The sequence below is a fragment of the Saimiri boliviensis genome, chromosome 5 (assembly GCF_048565385.1).
Source record: "Saimiri boliviensis isolate mSaiBol1 chromosome 5, mSaiBol1.pri, whole genome shotgun sequence".
Classification (NCBI taxonomy): Eukaryota; Metazoa; Chordata; class Mammalia; order Primates; family Cebidae; genus Saimiri; species Saimiri boliviensis.
In genome coordinates this window covers 6,025,916-6,048,496 of record NC_133453.1, presented here as the reverse complement: position 1 = coordinate 6,048,496, position 22,581 = coordinate 6,025,916, and the positions used below count along the sequence as shown (strand labels likewise).

Here is a 22,581-nt window from a genome sequence, read left to right as displayed (position 1 = left end):
CAGCTGGCTGGTGTCACCGTTTTCAAAATTTCCTACAACTGTGGCGTCTTGGGAAATCCTTTGACCATCAGGGTGATATCTGAGCACAGGTGTTTGTGGGTCACTTCTCAGACGTTGATGCCCTGCTTGGGGTCCCTTTGCGGCTCCCCTGAACGTGTCATTTGAAGTATGGCAAGCATTACTTTGAGAACCTGTGCAGGTCCCGGTACGGAGGGCTGTCGGACCCTTGCCTCAACTCTGGGGATGGGTTCAATGATGATCCTCTCTGTAAACAGTTCTCGGTTATTCCACGTATTCTGTTTCTTAATGGATCTTCTAAGCCCTGCATCAACAGTGTGTATTTTTCTGTTTCTCAGTTGAGGCCCTGGCCTCTGCAGACAAGCCCTTAGATGCCAAATATGGGGAACCAGCCAGCCACCTCTCGTCCTGGGAGGGTCAGGGACTCATGAATAACATCTGGTTCCTTGTGCACAGTGGGCCTGGCATGGGCCCAGGCTGGTGGGGTGGGCAGGGAAGGGACAAGCCTATAGGCCCCCTCCATGGGGTCTTCAAGACTGTAGACCTCTCCATCTGACCAGGATCCCATTCCCTGAAATGAAGCTGCTGCCACTGGGCTGGCTCTTCCCAGGCACACTCTGGGATGTTCCCCACCCCCTCAGCATACACAGTAAGTGTGTTTTCATGTTTTCCACCGAGGGAGGGAGGGAGGGAAGGACAGGCTTTCTCAGTGGAGCGGCCACCCAAGATCAGCTGCGGCTGAGGATTTTTGTGGCCAGGGGAAGAAGTGAGTCACCCTCTTCTCTGTGTCTTTCCCTAACCACTGGAGGCTTCATAGATAAACTTGCGGGGTACTGCTGGGGACAGCACTGTGTGGAAGGGGCAAACAGGCTTCCTGGGGGCTTAGCAAAAGTTGACCAGCCTTGTTGTTTGTAACATGAATTGAGGCATCACCTGGATTGATTAAGTCAACATCAAGCAGCATTTATGAAGCAGAGCTTTCGTTGATAAGGGCTTGAGGGTTAGAGAAAAGTTGTCCTTGACAGAGGGAGGGAGGAGGTTCTATAAATGGAAGTGTCAGAACAGGGTGACAGATGCCGTGTGCACAGGTGTGCCCAGGTCTGAGGGGAGAACAAGAGGTCAAGGCCAGCAGGGAAGACAGCTTGAGGACTCCTGAGTCCAGCTTCAGTGATGGGGAGAGTTTGAGCTCCATCTTGCTGGTCCCAGCAGGAGATAGTGGGCAGACTGGGTACGGTGTGGCTGGGAACCAGAAAGGACACTGTTTGTCTGGATGGGGAATCTTGGGCTGTAGCAGAAACAACCGCTGTTGGTTTTAGGCATTGGAGCAAATGCGTCTCATACATGGTTACATCTTATTGTCACAGCTACCGTATTGTTATTGTCTCCTTTTTGCAGAAAGGAGAACCTGATGCAGAGCCTCAAGGTCACCCTTCCGAGGTCACATGTGGTTCGCATCACTCTGGCCATGGAGCCCAGCCTCTTAGCCACTCAGTGCAACTGGGGAGACTGGAGGGTGTGAGGGTCTTTGGATACCAGTTAAGGAAATGGATGCCTTATTCTGCAGGTGACAGGTACTCACTGAGGGCTCTGAACAGAATTGTACCCTCAAACTCTGACTGCAGGAGTGAGGAGGTTTCCTGAGCATAGGCTATGTCTTGGGGTGGGGCAGCAAGGATGCGTGTGCTGTGGGAATCCCGGGACGGATGAAGAGGCTGTGAAACAGTAGAGGAAGAGCGGGCGCTCTGGGTACTCCAGACAATACACAGGTGGGAGGAGATTGGCAGGTGGAGGAGGGGCTTTTGTGGCGGGCTGGAGGGAGGAGAGGCAGGCTGTTTCTGTTTTCTGTTAAGTGGGATATATCCAGTGTTTTCCACTGCAGACTGAAGGAAAGGTGATTGTGATTGATGATGCAGGGTCCATTTGCCAACTCTGAGCAGGAGAGGTGGGTGTGGGCGGGAGGCGGGACATTGAGGGAGCTCCGAAATCCTGGCTGGAGGCTATCCTGCTGAGGGGAGGGGGCCATGAGAGTTTCCAGGAATCCTAGGAATGGGGGAGGGGAGAGCCTGCGGGGTGCTGGAAGTAGCCCCAGCAAGTGTGCATCTGCAGTGGGGCTTGGTGATGTGGACTTGGAGCATCTGCCACTGGTGCTCACCTGAATCTCTGGGAGATGTGGAGCGTCTCGGGGTAGGGTCAGGTTCCCGGGTGAAGTCCCTGCTGCTGATCCGTGGACCATGCTTGGAGAATACTGTTCCAGTGCGTTGGAGTTTGGACAGAACCACCTTTGGGGCATACCCAGGTGGGTCTTTGAGGAGCTAGCAACAGGTGGGGCTGTGTCTGTGGCTCACAGTGATACAGCCATGTCCCTTGGCCTTTGCTGGACAGAGAAGGTGGCACCAGGAGGCAGCTGTGAGCTGGGATGGAAAGGATGCCTGACAGTCAGCTACAGTGTGAGGGGAAATTCCAGAAAGGATGGGCAACCTGGGAGTTGTGGGCAGAGAATGGGCTTTCGGAGGCCAAGACTGTAGGGTGGAGTTATCCTGGGTGAGTTGGAGCCTGGACATGGGCGGAGGCCCCAGGAACTCAGGGAAGGAAAAGACCGTGGCGCTGAGGAGGCCGCGTGGCCTGGCCCTCTGCACCTTTGAGCTGACCACCCTGCTCAGCTCCTTCAGGGTGGAGCGGCTGTGAGGCAGTGACCAGGAAAAAAGGGGACCCAGGTGGGGCACAAGTATCCCAGCTTGGTGTATCCACTCAGTGCCACGCCAGGTTGTCACATGTTAACTTGTGGCATGGCTTTAGAGAGATTCTGTGAGGCTGCCTCTGATGCTGCAGTCACTGTGCAGAGCTGGGTTGATGAGGAGTTAACCTCCTTTTCCAGATTTGGTAAGTCTTGATACTTAATGAACCAGGTCACACCTTCAACCACACTCCTAAGGACAGAGTACGCCCCTAGAGGGGAGGATTCATAGCAGTTTTGAAGTACTGTAAATCGTGTGACCATCACAATTTAGTTTATCATCCCTCTACTTGATCTGTCTGCCTTCATGAAGGTTAGTGATTTTTTTTTCCTGTGTTGCCCAGGCTGGATTGCAGTGGTGCCATCTCAGCTCACTGCGACCTTCACGTCCTGGTTTCAAGCGTTTCTCCTGCCTCCGCCTCCCCAGTAGCTGAGATGACAGGCGCCCACCACCCCACCCAGCCGAAATTGGTGATGTTGAACGGAGGAAAGATAGCAGTGTCGTAACTCCGCGAAGGTGCTCAGCAGCTGCAGGAGTTGGAGTTGTCTCGGCTCACACCCAGCCTCTGTGTCCCTCATCCCCCTGCCCTGCAGCAAGAACCACTCAACCTGCCTAGCGCTGCTGGCTACTGCTGATTGGTGCATCGTGAGCAGAGGTTTTATTCCCTGTTACTGGGTCAGACGTGATCCTGGGGAGCCAGGTCTTTCCTGAGAGCTCCCATGCACTAACAAGCTGCCCTGGGAGCCCCTGAAGTGTTTTCCTCTGAGCCTGGGAACACCAAGCTGGGGACAGGCTGGCTGATAGAGGAAGGGGAGCCATCTTGTGCCTCCCTCTGCCGAGGCGGGGGAGCAGCTTGGGGTTGGGCTTTGAGCTGGCATCGTGGGCATTTTGCTTTCCATATTTACAGGAAAAAGATATCTCAAATATTCCAGTCCCCTGGGCACAGATAAAAGATTTTTCAGATATCTCTGCAGCTGAATCTCAAACGGGATGCGGAAGTGGGAACTGTGTAAAATCATGTTCTTCCAGAAGCTGGGCTTTGTAATGGGGCTAGTAAAAATTCCCAGGGCATCGTTTGTGGCCTCGATTTGATCTTTGTGTAAGTCATGGGTCTTCTAGATATTTGAGGTCAGTGGATCTAAAGAAAAGCTTGGTAAACAGCCAGATGTTGTCACACGTATCTAGGTCACTGTTCTCTGACAGTTTGTGGCATTCGTTTCTACCCCAGGAAGCTCCTAGGAGAATCCAAATCAGACGCTTCCCTGTGCTTTGAGAAGGAATGTCTGCATGAAGAGCATCGTACAGATGGTGGTATTAGAAGAGTTCCCGCCTGCGAATCCTGTAGAGGAAAATGTTACCAAATAGGCCTGTTCCCCTGCGTGCCCAGTACTAGGAAGATGAGAGAATTTGTAGGGATTTCTTGGGTTTTCTGCACACAAGCTCCAGAGCTGCTTTGTGGCTGGCTGAGCACAGCTGCAGTGTTGTGCGTTACCCTTGACTGCACCCCTCTGTCCGTGAGTGTGAAGGCTGGATGGTCCAGGGGAGCGCCTCTGGGGTCTCTCTGGCTATGGCCAGCGCCCAGCAGCCAGCGAGTGACCAGAACTGGGAGCTGCTGTGTTTGTGATATGGCCAATTAGTGTTGTTTGTGTGGGTTCTGCAGAACAATGCTTAATAGATCTGATTTTTTTTTTTTTTTTTTTTTTTGAGATGGAGTCTCGCTCTGTGGCCCAGGCTGGAGTACAGTGGTGCAATCTTGGCTTACTGCAACCTCCGCCTCCTTGGGTTCAAGTGATTCTCCTGCCTCAGCCTCCCGAGTAGCTGGGACTGCAGGCACGTGCCACCATACCTGGCTAATTTTTTGCATTTTTAGTAGAGACAGCATTTCACTGTGTTAGCCAGGATGGTCTTGATCTCCTGATCTCGTGATCTGCCCCACTCGGCCTCCCAAAGCACTGGGATTATAGGCGTGAGCCACCATGCCCGGCCTGATTTTAATATCTTGTCACCTTTGCCTGTTGCTTAGCAAGAAAAACTACCAAGAAATATCCTGTGTTTTCCTTTTGTTTGGGAATAAGAATCTACTCATAGTGGACACTTACTGGGTTTATTTTAACACCAAGCTTGCTTCTCCCTGGCCTGTTCAAGTGGATATGACTCGCTGTGGGGTCCAGTGCTTCCTATTGGCTGCATGGAGGGAAGGAGTCTGGGCCTGAATCTCTCTCGTGTTCCTCATACATGGGTTGAACTAAAGTCTCTTCTGTAATGTGTCAGTTCCAGAGGCATTCTCAGAGAATAAAGCATGTGTGAGTGATGCTACCTCAACCCTTAGCCAGGTGCAGGCATAACAAGGGAGACCTGCCTGGGCAATATAGTGAGAATCCCATCTCTACAAGAATTGACAAAAAAAATTAGCCAAGTGTGGTGGCTCACATGAATAACATCTGGCTCCTTGTGCACAGTGGGCCTGGTGATTTTAGGGGGCCAAGGTGGAAGGATCCTAGTGATTTTAGGAGGCCAAGGTGGAAGGATCACTTGAGACCGGGAGTTCAAGACCAGACTGGGCAACATGGCAAGACCCCACCCCCCAAAAAAAAAATTTAAAAAATTAGTCAGGGGTGGTGACATGTGCCTGTGGTCCCAGCTATTCAGGAGGCAGAGGCAGGAGGGTGACTTGAGCCCAGGAGTTGAAGGCTGTAGTAAGCTACGATCTTGCACTGCACTCCAGCCTGTCTGGGTGGTGGTGTGTTCATACATAGTAGACATCGCCAGCGTTCTGTTGGCAGGGATTGCTGTATCGTTGGTCCTTAAGGATAAACCCCGGAAGGATGCAGGTGCTCAGAGGAACTTCTGGGGTCTTTATTTCCTGCTGGGTCAGTGTTCCTGCCCTAGAGACAGACCATACTTGTCTTTCCTCGACTGGCAGATAAGGGTCAAGTCCTCGTGTTTTTTATAATTCCACATTTAACCTTCAGCTTTTAAAATGAGAAAAATGGGGTCCCTGGTGAGTTCAAGTGGAATGTTCCAGGCAAAGGGATGGGTGTAGAATTTTCAGTTCCTAGAAGCTGAGCGTCATGGCAAATCTTAGCTTAGCAGCCATTCTACCCTGACATTCTCAGATGAGAATTTGAGTCTCATGTTAAAAATACAATAGTATTAATAAGACATAACCATCTTTCTTCTTGCTGCTTCTTACATTTTTTCTGTCAGTCAATTGGCTATCAGAAAATAGCCTTTGAAGTGCCCATGGAGGGGCTCTTGGTTGGCTGCCGGGGTGGGCATGCTCAGGCCAGGGCAGGACCAGTGGTTGGCTGGTTTCTACCATCAGGAGACGCGGTTCTGCTAAGATACTGCAAATGTGATTACTGGCTGTCAGGTTCTGTTATTTGGAAAGCCAGCCTGTGTAGCAGATGGCTCTGCTGACTGGCTACCAGAAGTTTCCTTTAAATAAGGCTTATCAGCTCTAGCAACACTTTCGAAATACTATTCTCAAGGAAGATGTTAGATTTATAGGTAGCTAGAAATGACCCGGGACAGAGGAGTCGTGGAGAGGTGGCCAAAGCATCTCATAAACTTGGAGGAACTAAGGGAGCGAAGCCAGCTGCTGAGGGTGATGAATGGGGGTTAGCTGGGGCTGGCACCTTTCCCGAACACTCCTCTGCAGTCCTCCTCTCTCGGGCGGCATTAGTCCCCGCAGCACAGAGGCATTACCTGGCTGCTGTTTGGTTTTAAGGTAGCAGTGAAATCAACTACATGCTTTAAAAAAAAAAAAATGGTGATAATGCTCCATGGCATGGAAAAATTCAAGAAATGACAGCCTAGTGGAGTGTTTAAAAAGCCACAGGAAAATAAAGCATAATGCCGCCTGACCATATATAGTATTATGATTTTTTTCTTCTTCTGTCTTTAAAAAAGGCTGGTCTGGCTTTGTAGAAGGGGATTTAGATTTTGGAGTGACAGGTCGGCAGCATGTGTCTTCTTTGCATTGGGAGAGCCCATCTCTCCAGGGCAGTAGGGAAAGGCAGTTCTCTGTGACTGGTCCTTTCAGCACCCACAATCAGACCTGACCTGGCCTCATTATGACTGGTGTGGAAAACAAGCGCTTCCTTCTGAGGCGGAAATGCTGAAAGATGGCAAACACACTGGCTGTGGCTGAAACAGGTTCCCTGGAAGGGTCAGTGTCATCTAAGGTTGATGGAATGGATTCTTCTACTCTGCAGCCTGCATCTCGTATGGCAAAGTACAAAACCTGGGATGGATTTTAGACAAAGCTACGGTAATTGGGAGACAAATGTCCTGTGTTTTAGCCCTGAAGGAACACTATTTTGTTTTGTTTTGTTTTGTTTTGTTTGTTTTTTACTTTGGGTTCTATGAATGTTTCCGATAAGAAGTGAGATGGATTTACATATCTTAATTATGGACAAGCTACTTTGATATTGAAGTTCATCTCAGTATCTGAACATTACCATGGTCTCAAATAGAATTGACCTCGGCTTGCCACACTTGGTTCTGGTCCCACCCTGGACCATAGCAGAGATCTTTGTCTGTCCACGTTGCTCAGTTTGCTTCTCAGCTTACGGACCTGGGTGACCTTTCAGTCTATACAGCTGCGTTGATAAAATTGGAGACTTTTGCCAAATTTTAGCGGCATTCATCATCATTAAAGAGACAGTATACAGGGCACTGTAGCTACCTCTGGGACTGTTGTGAAGCTTTCATCTCCCCCACTGTCTTTTTGTGGTAAAATTACATCGCCTTAGCATTTTTCGGGAGTTTGTCAATTCTTTGAGGGCAGAACCCCTGACTTGTCACCGTGTAGCATTGCAGTAAGTACTCAATATATATTCAGTGAATAAATGAACCAATAGAAAAATGAGTAACTCAGTGAAAGTTTGCTAAAAAAGCAACCTACAAATGTCAAGATAACATTTACATTTGATTTGTGTGGAGTTCAGTAATATTCACACATTTACTTTGTCCTTTGTTATCAACAAAGCAGTATGCTGATGCTTACTAAGAGGAAAAAAAAATGGGCACAGGCAGTGTGACCCCTACACCCCAGGTTTCACCCTTGCAGAGAAGCTTTGCAGCCCTGGGGGAAGTGCCCAGTGTCTGCCAGCCTCTGCCTCTCCCTAACTGCATGGGGGCTAGGATGTCATTCTGACAGATGAATCCCGCCTGGCGCCCACTCTAGAGGCTGGGGGTTCTTTATTAAAACTCAAAAGGTAAAATGATTCTGTCCTGAGGACCCCTCCTTACAGTGAGGACATACCAGAGGTAGCACTTTCAAAGTCCTTAAAGTTTGAGTAGCCGGTAGACTGAGGTGTGATCCTGTGATAGTGAAAATCCTGTTAGGGTAGAGGCCACAGAAGGTGGGCAGCTGTGTTTTAAAGTATCCCTTCAAAAAAAAAAAAAAAAATGAAGTGAATCACCTAGCATTCACTCTGATTTACTTCATTAAATCTGAATATTAAATTTCAAGGTGTCATAAAATCCATATTTCTTAGGCTGTAACTTCTATAACTTCCTTCAAAAGAGAGCTTGCCCAGTTCATTTTTATGCCACTTCCAGTGCCATGAACACAATAGGTGCCCCCGAAATAAGATTAAAGTACGGAAAGCTGGCACCCGACAATCTCTGCCTGCAAATAGCAAATCCCAAAGTAATGCTCCCACCTGGCCTGGCCACTGGCACCTTGCCCAGCAACAGCCTGGAGCAAGCTGTGGCATTTCTAGGCCTGGAGAAGGTTGTGGAAGCATATGCTGTGATTAGGGGACGTTGTATTTTCCCTTCTGAAATTTTTCATCAAGGAAACTCTGGAACAATACATCTGTGTTTAAGACAGCATGAGGAACTGATAAGTTGATCAGCTGTGTCTAAATATTGTGTGGCCTCAGATAACATCTAAGACTGGTATCTGTCAGCCCACCAGGTAGGAAGTGGGGGATTTGATGGAAGAGAAGTTCAGTTTTCAGTATTAATGGTGAATATTTAGCATGTACACAGAATGCCTGGCACATAGGATTTTAACCAATTTAGTCTTCACAGGAATGCTGAAAGTTTGGGAGCTTTTATCACACCCCTGTTTTACAGGTAGACAAGCAGGTGATTTGTCAGTGGACAGCCCTGGCTTGGGCAGGCAGTGTTCTTGCCCTTAACAGCAGTATTCTCCTGTCTGCTGTCATGGGGAGCAAGTGCTTACCTCTAAGGAATCTTTCCCCACACATTGGTAAAATAACCCTACAAGATTATTTTAGAAGCTTTGCACAGAGACAGTATCGTAACCATGGAAGTTCATCTGGGGTGAGATTATTGCTAATCGAAAATGAAAACAATAAAGACAGAATTATTTTAGGAGACAGGCCACAGAAGACTGTGGCCCTTTGCCCGGAGGGCATCGGTGTGAACCGCACCCACCCCTCCCAGTCACAGCTCTTTGTTCTTGTCTTCCCGGAAGCCCACTTGTTCCTAGGTGAGGTCAGGGGTAACAGGTACCAAAGACATTTTTTTTTTTTTTTTTTTTTTTTTTGGAGACGGAGTTTCGCTCTTGTTACCCAGGCTGGAGTGCAATGGCGCGACCTCGGCTCACAGCAACCTCCGCCTCCTGGGTTCAGGCAATTCTCCTGCCTCAGCCTCCTGAGTAGCTGGGATTACAGGCATGCGCCACCATGCCCAGCTAATTTTTTTATTTTTAGTAGAGACGGGGTTTCACCGTGTTGACTAGGATGGTCTGGATCTCTTGACCTCATGATCCACCCGCCTCGGCCTCCCAAAGTGCTGGGATTACAGGCGTGAGCCACCGCGCCCAGCCTGATACTTTGTTTTTAAAACAAGTCCCTTGAATTGCATCTTTGAGGCTGCATGGTGAGGAAAGATGCCTCACATAAACAGGCAGCAGGTGAGAGATGCCCCTCGTTTTGTTTTTACAGGCCAAGTCCTGGAGTGTGGTGGGTTTGGGGTGCGGACGTGCTGGGCTAGGCCCCCGAAGGCTCCGGTCCGCGCTGCGCGGATCCATTCCGGCGCTTGGGTCTGCCCGCCGCCGCGCTCGCCGCCGCCGCCGCGCTCCCGGGACTCGACCAGCCCGGCTGGGCGCGCGGCCCGCGGTCCCCGCACGTCGGCCCCCGCCGCCCGCCCCGCCCCGGCGCGCGTTTCCATTTTAAACCTCCGCCCGCCGCCCGCCACCCCTCGGCCGCAGCCGGCGCAGCTGCCCGCGCGTCCCGGGGCCCAGGGAGTGGCGGAGGCTGCCGAACCGTCAAGCTGTGCAGCCGGGGCGGGAGGATGCGCACGGGCCCCGCGCCGTAGACAATGAAGCCGCGGGCGCCGCCGCCCGCCCTGGGCCCTGCGCACCGCGGCCGCACCTGCCGGCGACAGAGCCCTCGCGCCTGACCAGCCGCCCCGCCTGGCCCCGCCGGCCCATGGCTCAGCGCCCCGGGCCCGGACCCCGGCACTCGGGCGGCGCGGCGCACGGGCCGGCGGGTGCCAGGGGCGCCGTCCCCGCAGCCTGAGCGCGGCCCTCTCGGCGACCGGGGGGGCGTGGGCCACACTCCTGGCCCGCCCGCCCTCCCCGCCTGGTCTCGCGCCCCGGCCCGCGGGCTCCCTGGATGCGGCGGGGCCCCAGCGCGCGAGCGACATGTACTTGTTGGACGGCAGCGGCGAGCCCGCGTCGCCCCCTGCGGACGCGATGCCGCGCGGGACGCCCCCCAGAAAGACGGTCTACCGCATCTCCGTCACCATGGTCAGGAAGGAGCAGCTGGCCGCGCCTGGCCCCGGTGGCCACGACCCACGCCCGGCTCGGCGGACTCGGCCCGCGCGCTCCCCGGACGCGCCCGGGCGGCTGGAGGAGGAGGCCGAGGATGCAGAGGGCGCCGAGGATCCGGAGGGGGCCGAAGACCCGGAGGGCCGCCGGCCTCGCGCCTGGGACTTCCGCACCTTCCGCACCCGCAGCACCGGGCAGCTGGAGCTGGGGCGGCTCCGGCCGTGCGCAGGCGGCCTGGAACCCGCGGACCTGGCCGGTAGCGCCCCGGCGGAGGAGGAGGGACGCGGCTCGCCAGCGCCCGGCAGCCCGGACATGGAGGGGGCCCGGGCCGCGCCCCTGCGGCGGAGCCTGAGCTTCAGGCACTGGAGCGGGCCCGAGGCGCTGCGGGGCCGGGCCCTGGGCGGCGAGAGGCGCCACAGCAGCTCCGGGAGCCTGGCCTGGGCGCCTGACGACGAGGCCACGGCCGGGGCCACCCTGGAGCCCGCGGCCGCCGCGCAGCCCGCCTCGGAGAAGCGTAACACCCTGGACGTGGGTGAGGTGCTTAGCAAGAATGATGCGCTCTCGGACCTGGAGCGCTGGGAGCGCAGCAAGAGCAAGAATCGCACGCTGGACAACAGCGACCTGCAGCGGCTTGAGCGCGCGCGGGCGGCTGCCGGGCACGGCGCGGCCTCGGAGCACCGGCTGCTGCGCTTCTTCAGCGGCATCTTCGCACGCAGGGACGGGGGCCCGGGCGGCGGGCCCTCCCCACGGAGCGGAGCCTCGCGGCCGCGCGGCTATTTCAGCCTGCGGCGGCCTCCGGCTGAAACGCACTCGTCCAGCGCCGAGAGCATCGACGGCTCCCCGCGCAGAGGTGGGCAGCGTGGCACCGGTGGTACCGGGGCGGGAAGGGGCGCGTGGTGGGGACTGGCAGGCTCCACCGAGACTACGGGATCCTCCCTCCCGCGTCGGGAGCCAGCACGTGGCCTTGAAGAATGCGAACTCGCGTACTGCGGTTTTCCCCAGCAGGGCGCAGCGGTCCTGGGTTTTCCAGCTGTCTCTGCACCTGGCTGTGCGTGCTGGTGGCCCTCGGGGTCCACCACCTCCATCAAGGCGAGCTTGACCGGGGAGAGGTCGCCCTGCCATGCGGTGCCGGCCTCCTTCGCGTGCTGGCTTGGCCTTCTGCGGGAGCGGGTCCTGAGGTGGCTGCCCGCGACACCTGTGGGGCCGCTCCAGGGAGCCGAGGCTCGCTGGCTGCCGCCACACAGGTGTAGCTGCCTGGGTGGAAGCCGGCATTCATCCTGGCGCCCCTCCCTGCCTCGAGTCTCCCTGTTGGTGCTACCATCTGTGAATACTGTGGTGTGCCCTCAGCTGACTCCCCTGGCCCTCGGTTATTGAGCTGGCTGTAAGGACACTTGGCTACAGCTAGGGGCCCGTGGGGGGACAGAGGCCTCTCTTGCTATGGCCTCCCTGCCAGGTGGCGTCTAAGTGGGGAGAGCGAGTCTAAGACCGGATTCTGTTTCCTAATAATGCAGGCTAGAAAAGGGGCAAGAAAATCGCAGCCCTGTGGTCTTTCCTGAAATCTCAGGGCTCTGTTCCCTTCAGGGGACCTTGCAGGGAGGGTCCTCCAGCCAGATCTGTTATTCCACTGCAGGAATCGGTTAACCTTTTGGTAGCATTTGGGGGTCAGAGCCTCCAGAAATTTCGAAACACAGACTCCATCAACTGCGAATCACCCAGAAGGGAGGTCCGGGGTGGAAAGTGGGGATAGATTGCTACACCCTATTCTCGTGGGAGGGGGATGTATGCCTGAAGATACTGTGGTAACAGACATGTGGCCATGCGCTTACCACCAAAAAAGTTATTCATCCTATCTTATCTGAATTACTTAACTTGGCTGGTACAGATAAAGGTAGTTGGAGAGTGGGCTTTTGATTAGCAGCTCAGCCTGCTGTGTAACACCTCTGGAGAGAGTATTCATCCCAATTGGGCTTAACAGGTCGGCCGACTGCCCCTAGAGTCTGTATTAAAACCAACCAATGCAAAGAAGTGACTGTCCTTATTGAAGTATTTTTAAGATAAAGTGAAGATAAAATGGTCATGCTTTAATATGCTTCTAATGATCTTTCAAATGTGATAGAGGATGGTTGAAACCAAGCAGTTGCATGTGCAGCGATGTTAAAATCTGACCTGTTTCGCTAGGGAGAATACATGGTTACCTGTTGTTACACTTAGTGTTTAGCTTGCCATGGCACATCTTGTTTTAACTTCCCTTGGAGCACTTACTGTAGAAGGCACTGTATTTTACTCTAGTCGTTATCTCACCTCTTCATGCATTCTCTTAAAGTATTAAGAAGTGATTCATGTTATTTTGTTAAAAGAATTGGTTTGCACGGGCCAGTCGCGGTAGCTCACACCTGTAATCTCAGCACTTTGGGAGGCCAAGGCAGGTGGATCACGAGGTCAGAAGATGGAGACCATCCTGGCTAACACGGTGAAACCCCGTCTCTACCAAAAAAAAAAAAAAAAAAAAATTAGCCGGCTGTGGTGGCTTGTGTCTGTAGTCCCAGCTACTTGGGAGGCTGAGGCAGGAGAATTGCTTGAGCTGGGAGGTAGAGGTTGCAATGAGCAGGGATCGTGCCACTGCACTCCATCTGAAAAAAAAAATAAAGAATTGATTTGCACAAAGTTGATCCTGTCATCATTGGCATTCAGAGGAAGTTCAGGCCTGAAGGTCCCAGTTCTCTTAATAGCAGGCTTGCATCTTTGTTCTGTGGACTTTTGAAGAAAACAGTAATTAGCTGCCTGGGTTCCAGACAAGTTTGTATCACAGAGGGAGAAAGAAACACACAGACATGCTTTAGAGGGAATGCATTTCATTGTGGTCCCTCTTGATACAAGTTAAAAGCATTTTGGTTTGGGTATTTCCTCTCTGGTCAAAGGGATTGATGGTAGATTTGGAGTAGTAAGGGTGTGAAGTGTGTTGGAATGTTTAGAGTAATGCTCAGTTTGTCCTTGCGGTCAGTCCTTCTCTGGGTGGAATTACTTTGGTCTGAGACATAACATTACTAGCATTGTGGGTTGTATAGAAAAATGGAAGTAATGAACTTCGTTCCAGTGCACATGGCCAGAACTCTGGGCCTCACTTTGTTCTGAACTTCTGGGTAATCACATGCTCAGAGAAGTTACATCTTTTACCTGTATAAATCCTTTGCTTTTGGCTAAAATGTCTGAAATGTCAGTATTCTCAGGATCTTGGTGATGCCAGTGTCTATTACATGTAAAATGTGCAGCCAGCCCCCCCCCCCCCCCACAGGTATCGCAACTTCTCATTTTATCATACTTCCCCGGTCTACACATTTGCTGCCTATGACATAAATTCAGAATTCAGATGCTATTTAAATAAGATTTTGAATTTAGGTTAGAGTCTCTATGGTAACAGTCAGTAGCAGTAGAGCCCAAGCTCTGTTTCCCTGTAAATGTCCATAGGGTGTAGGTCCCCAAACCACTGGTGCCAAGTGGGACTCAGAAGTTTTGGATTTCAGGAAGGTAAAAGAGTGTGTGTTACAGAACACTACCTGTGAGGTTGGGTGGCACCCTGTAATCACACACTAGTATTTTGCAACGAAGCCTGAGATATCCAGACTCCGTGAAATAATGATTAAAAATAGCCACATGACAGTCAGACTCTGGTTTTGCCACCAAAATAATTTGGCAACCATTTATGAAAAGAAGTTCTATTCTGAGACCTTTTTAGATTTCAGATTGAGAAACTATCATAGATCTGTAACATGCTAAGCATCATGAGAGGCACCGCTGGCTTTTTCTAAATCTTGGCCATAATGTGTCAAAATTTGGAATCCTTGAAAATACAAAGGAAATTGGGGGTGACATCAGTTGGTGCAGGTTTTCCTTCTGTTAGAATCTTTTCATCACCTTTAAAACAGCTATTAAATGTTTGAATTGGCTACAGGAAACTGAAGACTAAGTAATCCTTACATTAAGTCGTCTATTTGGCTTCTTGGAGTTAAATGCTTAGGCTCTGGCAAGGTATTTCAGCACAGGGAAGCAAGATGGCTGGAGTCTTATTTTAAAGCACACACAGGCGCCTACATATGTGTGCCTTTCGTTTGCCTGTATTCTTCACTCAAGGCGTTAAGGACGAAAGGATTGGAACACCTACCTTTGTAGGATGATTCCCTGTACTCTGATCCTTCTTGGAACTTATCTGTTTAGGCTCTTCCCGGTTCTTGCTCCTAACGCAGAACAGTTGCTTCCCCAAGTTCTGGGCTGCTCCCTCTCTGTAAGGCTGGCAACTGATAGCAGCGAGCCAGCAGACATTCCAGAAAGACCCCGTGTCAGATCAAGGGCAGTTTGGTGTTACCTGATACACATGTATTAGGGCAGAGTCCATCGACACAAGTATAATTTAATACAAGAAAAGATCAAATAATAAATGATTAATGACGTTGTAAAGTGTCCCCTTGCAGCGCATGCTCTCTGCATCCCAGTGGCTGCTGTCTGGGCTGGTCCTGGAACCAGCCGTGGAGTGAGTGAAGCCCACACTAGCTATGCCCATCCAGAGCATTCGGTGTCTTTATGTTCTCATGCTGTCTGGGAGGATTGATTACAGTAATAAAGTGATTCATTGATACCTCTTACTGAGGTTAGCTTTTAAAATTAGTAATTTACAACTGATTTTTGACAGCACATTTAATGAGTGGCTTTGTTCTTTAATTTTTGATTCCATTGATTTATGTCGCTGAATTCCTGTAGGGTGATAGACTATTTTGTTTGTTTTTGTTTTTGAGATGGAGTCTTGATCTGCCAGGCTGGTGGGGAGTGGCGCAATCTCGGCTCACTGCAGCCCGCCTCCTGGGTTCAAGAGATTCTGCTGTCTGAGCCTCCTGAGTAGCTGGGACTACAGGTGTGCACCAGCACGCCCAGCTAATTTTTGTATTTTTAGTTAAGACGGGGTTTCACCATGTTGGCCAGGCTGGTCTCAATCTCTTGACCTCAGGATCTGCCCACCTTGGCCCCCAAAGGTGTTGAGATTACAGGCATGAGCCACCACGCCTGGCCTGCTTTTTAAATTAACCACCTTGAGTGGAGAAAGTGACACAGCAATTAAATAAAACTACTGAAACAACTTGATACATTTTGATTTTTAAGTTTGTTAATGAAAAGGACATTTACTTGAAAAGCAACTGTGTAATGCAGTGTCTCATTTGAAACATTTTGAACAGATTACAGTCTTCCGTTATTAGACTTGATTATCTACAGTCTTTTGTTGTTATAATTGAACATTCCTAGATAGAGTTTGCTTGCTTTTTTAAATGACTCCAGAGAGCAATTTAGGAAACTCCTCATTATTTTTGCTTAGGGCTAACATTGTTCTCACGGAGACAGAGCAGTTACACTTGGGGAGCAAGGAAGAGCTGCTCTGAAGGTCAGCCAGGAATCTTCTAAGCCACCACTGTGGGCTGTGTCTTGCTGTGTTGGTTTCCTTAGGTTGGAGTCTGAGTTTCAGCACAGGTCACCTGTACACATTTTTCTCTTCGATGACCTGGGCTGGAACATCCTGCCACCTGGGCAGTGCTCAAAAGTACATCTGCTCCAGAGGTCTTCCAGTTGTAACAGTCACATTGCAGCGAATTGTTGGGTTATATGATGAACAATTACCTTTTGTTTGGAGTGGTAAGACCCAATTATATAGCACCAGTAGTGGTGTTTTTGTTGTTGTTTTGTTTTGTTTTTGAGATGGAGTTTTGCTCTTATTGCCCAGGCTGGAGTGCAGTAGTGTGATCTAGGCTCACTGCAACCTCCGCCTCCCGGGTTCAAACGATTCTTCTGCCTCAGCTTCCTGAGTAACTGTGATTACAGGCACCCACTACCACGCCTGGCTAATTTTTGTATTTTTAGTAGAGATAGTGTTTTACCATGCTGGCCGGGCTGGTGTTGAACTCCTGACCTTGTGGTCTGCCTGCCTTGGGCTCTCAAAGTGCTAGGATTACAGGCATTAGCCACTGGGCCTGGCCTTTTAAAAGTAATCTTATTATCATTCTAATGCATTAATAAACATTGTGTTTCTACAGTGTGTTCTGCATTTACTAGGCAGCAGCAGCGGGAGCTGGAGCTCACTAGAGCACAGCTCCTGTCTTCTGAGGTCAGTAGCATATTGGAGGAGACGGAAAAGATTGAATCACAGCCTCACGGGGTACTGGAGGGAAGATATGACTCTCCCTCTCTGCACAGCCTATCTCCGTTGGAGCACTAGTCCCAGAGTGTAAATGCTTGCCACTTTTTTTTTTTTCTTTTGGCTACTATAACAAAATACATGCCTGCCACTTCTAACGAGTGAGTCCTTCCTGGGCAGGAAGCATGTATCATTTCTCTGTATGCTGCAGAGTTATAGGCACTGTGCTTGGCACATAGATTTTAGTAAATGCTTGCCTGGGACTACAGACATGCACCACCATGCCCAGCTAATTTTTGTGGGAGAAACTAATGAGAGAACTAGGAGAGCGAGTGAATTGTATGTCCTTGAGCTAATGGGATGGAGTTAATGGAGGCCTCAGAGGTGTAAATGAGCTGGATCTTGCAGGATTGGTAGGCGTTTACCATTAGGGAAGACTTCACCAGCAAGGTGGTTGGGATTTTTGTAGTTAATTGCTAAGAATTTATTCCTGTTCCCCAGATCTTTATAACTAATGCTGACACTAAGCATAAAACGGGATGTTACTATTTCTGTAATGAGCTTTGTTTGTTTTTGTTACTGTTTCTATAATGAGCGTTGTTTTTTTTTGAAAAATATTTTTGGTATGTGGTTTTTGTTTCTGATAGGAATTCTCCTTTAGGCTGTTGTCAATTTGTTTTCCTATAATGATTCGAAAAAATTATATTAACTTAAAATGATGTCACAGTAAAATAATGAAAGAAATTTTATTTATTGAGGGTCGTCTCGTGTTGAGATCAAGTGCGTACCGCTACACTCAGGTCGCCAGGTGATTAAGAACCGAATTGGTATTAAGGTCAACAGATTAGCAAAAAGGGGGGAGATTATTGTCTTTTCATTGTTTTGAAAGAAGTACCATCTGCCCATGATCGTTTTGGTTTAGGTTTTGTTCAGGCCAAATGAGAATCCGCTGTGGTATTGACGTTTCCCTGTTCGTTGGTGATAGCCTGGGAACTGTTTCTTATTGTGGATACATGCCTTCACCTTTGCCAGTTCTCTCTTCTCCTGTCAAGACATTAATGTAGCTGCTCCTATAATTTCCTTTAGCTAGTTTTAATTCAAAGATGGGTCTTCGCCCTTTGTTTTCTTATAATCTTTTGTTATTTTCATTTTCCGGATTGATTTTTAATCGTGACGTCACTAAAGACTCAGAAAGCTCACCAGACAGTGTGCTTCCCTGGGTCAGAAGATGGGAGTACTCTGCTCTCTCAATTCAGTACCAGGACGTACCAGTGAGAGGCTTGTGAAGGGATTGTTTCGGCCTCTCCTTATCCAACAAATGAGGATAATTTTTATGAGGTGCATTTTGGTCTTTGGGAGGGGAAGGGAAAATGATGGTGGCTTTCCTTAACTGTCCTTTGTCGGGAACGGTTAAAATGTTTTGAATCTGTTTCTGGTGTGATTGTGAGGTCCAAGCTTTCACATGACATCGTGTGCTGGGTGTTTTGGTCAACACACAGGAACGCTCCTTTATTCTCTGTGTGGCCTTTGGGGGCATCATTTGAGTGGATGGTCATTTGTTTGAGATGATTGTCAAGGGAATCTTGTGTTCCCTCTGATTCTCTGTGCCTGTCATTGCAAGGGCTTCTTTGAGCTGGTCTGCTGACTGTCAGGCACTTGAGATTGACTCAGTGAACAATGCTGCCAGCCTTTCTGACGCAGTCCCCGCCCTCTCTGACTCTTATGCAGGATCAGAATCACTCAGTTATCAACTCTGTTGGTGGAGGTGAGGGAGGAATATTTACCCAGTTTCTGCCTTTCTGCTCCCTGACCTCTTTACAAAAAAAAAAAAACAAATCAGTTGTTCTGTGAAATATACGAAGCAGGATGCGTATTTGTGACTTGCTTCCCTGTACCCGTCAGCACAGTAGCCTTCGGAGTGGGCACAGTCGCCTATGGCGCTGGTGAGCCTGCATGGTGCCGGCTCCTTCTCCTCTACTGCCAATGCGGCCCGTTGACAGATCCAGGATACTTGGATATCTTACTCTTCCGGTTATTTCAGTTGCCAAACTAGAATCCCAACCTTCTGAGAGTCTGTTCTCTTTTGGATTTGTTGGTAGCTGTCTGCTCTGCTCTCCTGATACGGTTCATAGAGCGCTCTGGAAGCCAAGTTCATTAAAGACACTGTGGATGTGTAATTTGGAAGAGGAGACTGGAGCATGGAGGCTTCACTCCTAGCACTAGAGAAACAGATATAGAAAAGACAATATCTAGCACTGGTTAAGGAAACTTAAAGGAAAATGGATTTGGGCTCAGAATTAGGGAGTCATTTCTCACAAGCATAGCCGTTCCACTTCGGAAGAAGCTGGCTGCATCTATCACTGGAGGCATCCAGACTCAGGCTGGCCAGGGAATGTCAGGACGGGTGGTGTGTGTGTTGTCCGTGGTGGAATGGGTGGTCTTCAAGTCCCATCCTAGTTCTGAAGGTCTAGAGTCCTTTATGTAAGATTTGAATTTTGTACCTGGTCTTCTCTCAGGGTAGTTTTCTACCAGATTTAAAGGAAAGTATGTCTGGAGTCTTAGGACTGTCCCACCTGTCTCCTGCCTCGCGCCTCCACCTTGGGATCCTGGTATATTCTGCTGGCCAACCTGAGGTGGAGTAAGCGTTCTGCCTGCCAGCTGCAAGGTGCTGGGTGGAAAGTCCCTGCCCCCACTCTCCCTCTCCCACCTGCCAGCCCCACGGTAGTGCTGCCTGGGCTCCTGTTTGGCCATAAAGCTCCTCTCGATACCAGTGCCATGTGTCTTCTGGGTATCCAGGTGCTGAGTGGTGGCTGGGCATGATCTTAATCAGATTCTCCCTGTACACAGCCTTGACTCAAAAACTGATTTCAGGTGTGTAGATAATACAATGACGGTGGCAAGAAAGAAAGAATGTTTTTCTGTTGCTTGTTGGAACACGTTTAAGTGGCCACCTGGAGAAAGCAGCGTGTCTTGATTCGGTGGAGTGGGTTTAGTCTTGACAGCAGTACTTCGGTTAGTGAGGTGATTCTGACTAGTCATCTCCATCCCTGAGCCCTGCCCACCTCGTGCCAGCAAGCAGATGTGACACCGTGCAGCCCTGCACCGTATCTTTCTGTGCTTTACTCCATTGACCTGTAATACGGGGTTTGCAAGAAGCCTAAAAATAGAAACATCACGTATGTGGCCTTATTTGCATTTATAGTTACTATATGAGCTATACATTTGCCCAGGTGGATTTCTTACATCTCGGAGCTACAAGTATAAGCTCACCTTGTATTTTGTTTTCACTGCTTTCCCCTGTATTTTCTCATGACCTTTAGTTTAACTACTTCTTTTAAAATTATTGATCACTGTTACCTTAAAATTATAAATGGGGAGAATAGAGTTCTCCTTTTTCCTTTGGCTTAATCCCCCTCCCACCCTTTTTATTCATAGAACTGGAGGAGTAACGATTACTTGGTAGCATATGGATTCGTGTCATTCCTGGTACCAGCCAAGTATGTGTTTATTTTGGAAAGCTAGTCTGAGTGCTGCGTCCCGATGTTACCTTTCATAATCCCTGCTGTGCCTTATCCCTGAGGGCTGGCACCAGAGAGCATTGCCTGGAAAGCAGCGCAATCTGTGCTCTTGAGATTTTAGAGAATAATGATAGATAGTCCTTGTTGGGCACGGCTTTCAGTCTTCAGAGTAAGAAAGCGCTGACACAATATATTTATCAGGTTTGTTCAGTGGAGTGTACTAAAGGTCATTTGTTGAATTCCGTATTTTCAAATATTTAATTTTCTAATATAATGATGCGAATGGTGTTACTTGGATCTTTGTAGTACTGAAGCTGACATTTTGACTGTCATTTGTGAGTAACGTATGACTACTGTGGATAAAAAGCACCCTGGCTTAATCATTGAAGATAATGTTATAAACTCAGATAATGTTAGAAACTGTATTGCTGGCAAACAACTGCAGTAAGAGGAAATTCAGCTTTATATGCAAGAGATTGGAGCACAGGGAGCCGGCCCCATGACCGGCCTTCCTCGCAGCTACCCATGTCTTGGGACTGAAGAGTGGTAATTAAATATATATTCATAGAAGATTGATAAGATCTGCTTTGTCCATGGAAATAAGCTAAATTATTAAGAATTCAAGGATGTTTGGCCAGGATTTCGGCTTCGGTTTGGCTGCGGGAGAAGTGTTGGGCCTGAGCCCTTGTGGGGTGGCACAGGGCAGGGCTTGAGTGTGAATGCTGGTGTCCACAGGGGTCAGGGGCCCCCTCAGCCCCTTCTGGAAGCTGGGACTTGGGAAGTGCCCTTGTGTCCATTTGGGCCAGTCTTAGGTGACTTGATGTGTGATCCTCCTATCTCTGTTCTGTGGCTCTTTGTGGGCCTGGGGAAGGGGTCCCAGGCAGCCTGTTAAAGGCATGTGGGGAGGCACTGAGGGCAGAAGGCTGACTGGAGTCTTGTCCTTGGAGGGGAGCAGGTGACATCCATTTTGGCTGGCGCTGACGGTAGTGAGTGTACCCGCATAGGTGTGTGTACCTGCCAGGAGCTTCCTGGCGTGGGTCTCCTGCCCAGGCTTCTCCTTGTTGGGAATGCTGTCCTTATACAGATCCTCACCTTCAGGCCTCATCAGAAGCACCTGGCCTGGTGGGTGGAGAGTGGCTGCCAGCCCTCAGAGGCTCAGCTGAGTCCCACTCCATACTTCCTGGGCCAGCTTCCCCCTCTGAACACCTGAGCTGACACTGGGACCGTGAACCCAGACAGGATGACGGTGCTCACAGCTGCAGTTCAGGATACAGCCAGCTGTGTTTTTCCTGCTTCCTCTCAGCTGGGCAGTTCTCTGGGCTCCGAGAATTTTAGTCCTTTTGTCACTGCCTTCCTGCGTGGCTCCCAAGGAGGAAGCAGGCGCTGGAGCGGAAGAGCGGTTCCTGCAAACCTGGTGCTCTGTCCTGCCACCGTGACTCCAGCTGGTGAACCACCAGCTCTCCTCCCTTCTCCCAACATAGCCGACATGTGGCCAGCCAGACACATGCAGAGCCATTATTTTTTCAAAGACCTGTTAAAGTTTAAAGGCTTTGGGCCAGGTGGGATGGCTTACCCCTGTAATTCCAGCACTTTGGGAAGCCAAGGCAGGTGGATCACGAGGTCAGGAGTTCAAGACCAGCTTAACCAATGTGGAGAAACCCCACCTCTACTAAAAATACAAACATTAGTCAGCCGTGGTGGCGCGTGCCTGTAATCCCAGCTACTTGGGAGGTTGAGGCAGGAGAACCACTTGAACCCAGGATGCTTAGGTTGCAGTGAACCGAGATCACACCATTGCACTCCAGTCTCGCAACAGAGCGAGACTCCATCTCAAAAAAAAACAAAAAAAAGTTTAAAGGCTTTGTTCACTCGTTCTTGAGACTTAGATTTCAAGTTCACAAATAAATGTGGAGTACAGTATACACCTAAAAATACAGTTTTAATTTTCATATGCACAGTTAGCATTGACCAGTAGTTACTAAATAACGTGCACTTAGGGCTCTAATTGACTTTTAAAAGTAGATTAATAGATTAGTAGGTGGGAAAATGTATTGTTCTCCGTGTGTGTATACCTTCAGTCCTGTAAAGGGTCTAATTTACTTTGCGTATTTTATACCATGTTATAAAATGCTATCGGCACTGTTTTTTTGTTGGTTTGTTTTAATATAGAAATAACAATGCATACATCGTGGACTCTTCCTTTCAAGCTGGGTATTTCTTTGTTGTTGTTGTTGTTGTTGTTTTTTGAGACAGAGTCTCGCTGTGTCGCCGGGCACCAGGCTGGAGTGCAGTGGCGCAATCTCAGCTCACTGCAACCTCCACCTCCTGGGTTCAAGCAATTCTCCTGCCTCAGCCTCCCGAGTAGCTGGGACTACAGGTGCGTGC

General features: G+C 49.8%; 1 protein-coding gene across 8 annotated transcripts in view; it reads left to right on the top strand.

Moving 5' to 3' along the window:
- AGAP1 (ArfGAP with GTPase domain, ankyrin repeat and PH domain 1) overlaps window positions 1-22,581 on the top strand; it is a 624,335-nt gene that overhangs the window by 159,083 nt on the left and 442,671 nt on the right. Inside the window, exon 1 of one of the 8 annotated variants that reach the window (XM_074398816.1) lies at window positions 9,810-11,356. The exons of 3 other annotated variants lie outside the window; for them this stretch is intronic. In XM_074398816.1, coding sequence (XP_074254917.1) covers window positions 10,381-11,356 — 976 coding nt within the window. In that variant the 5' untranslated portion in view covers window positions 9,810-10,380. Of the gene's footprint in view, window positions 1-9,809; window positions 11,357-22,581 lie in introns of those variants that run through there. 4 more of the 8 variants (XM_039469748.2, XM_074398815.1, XM_074398817.1 and 1 more) reach the window with 4 other exon arrangements.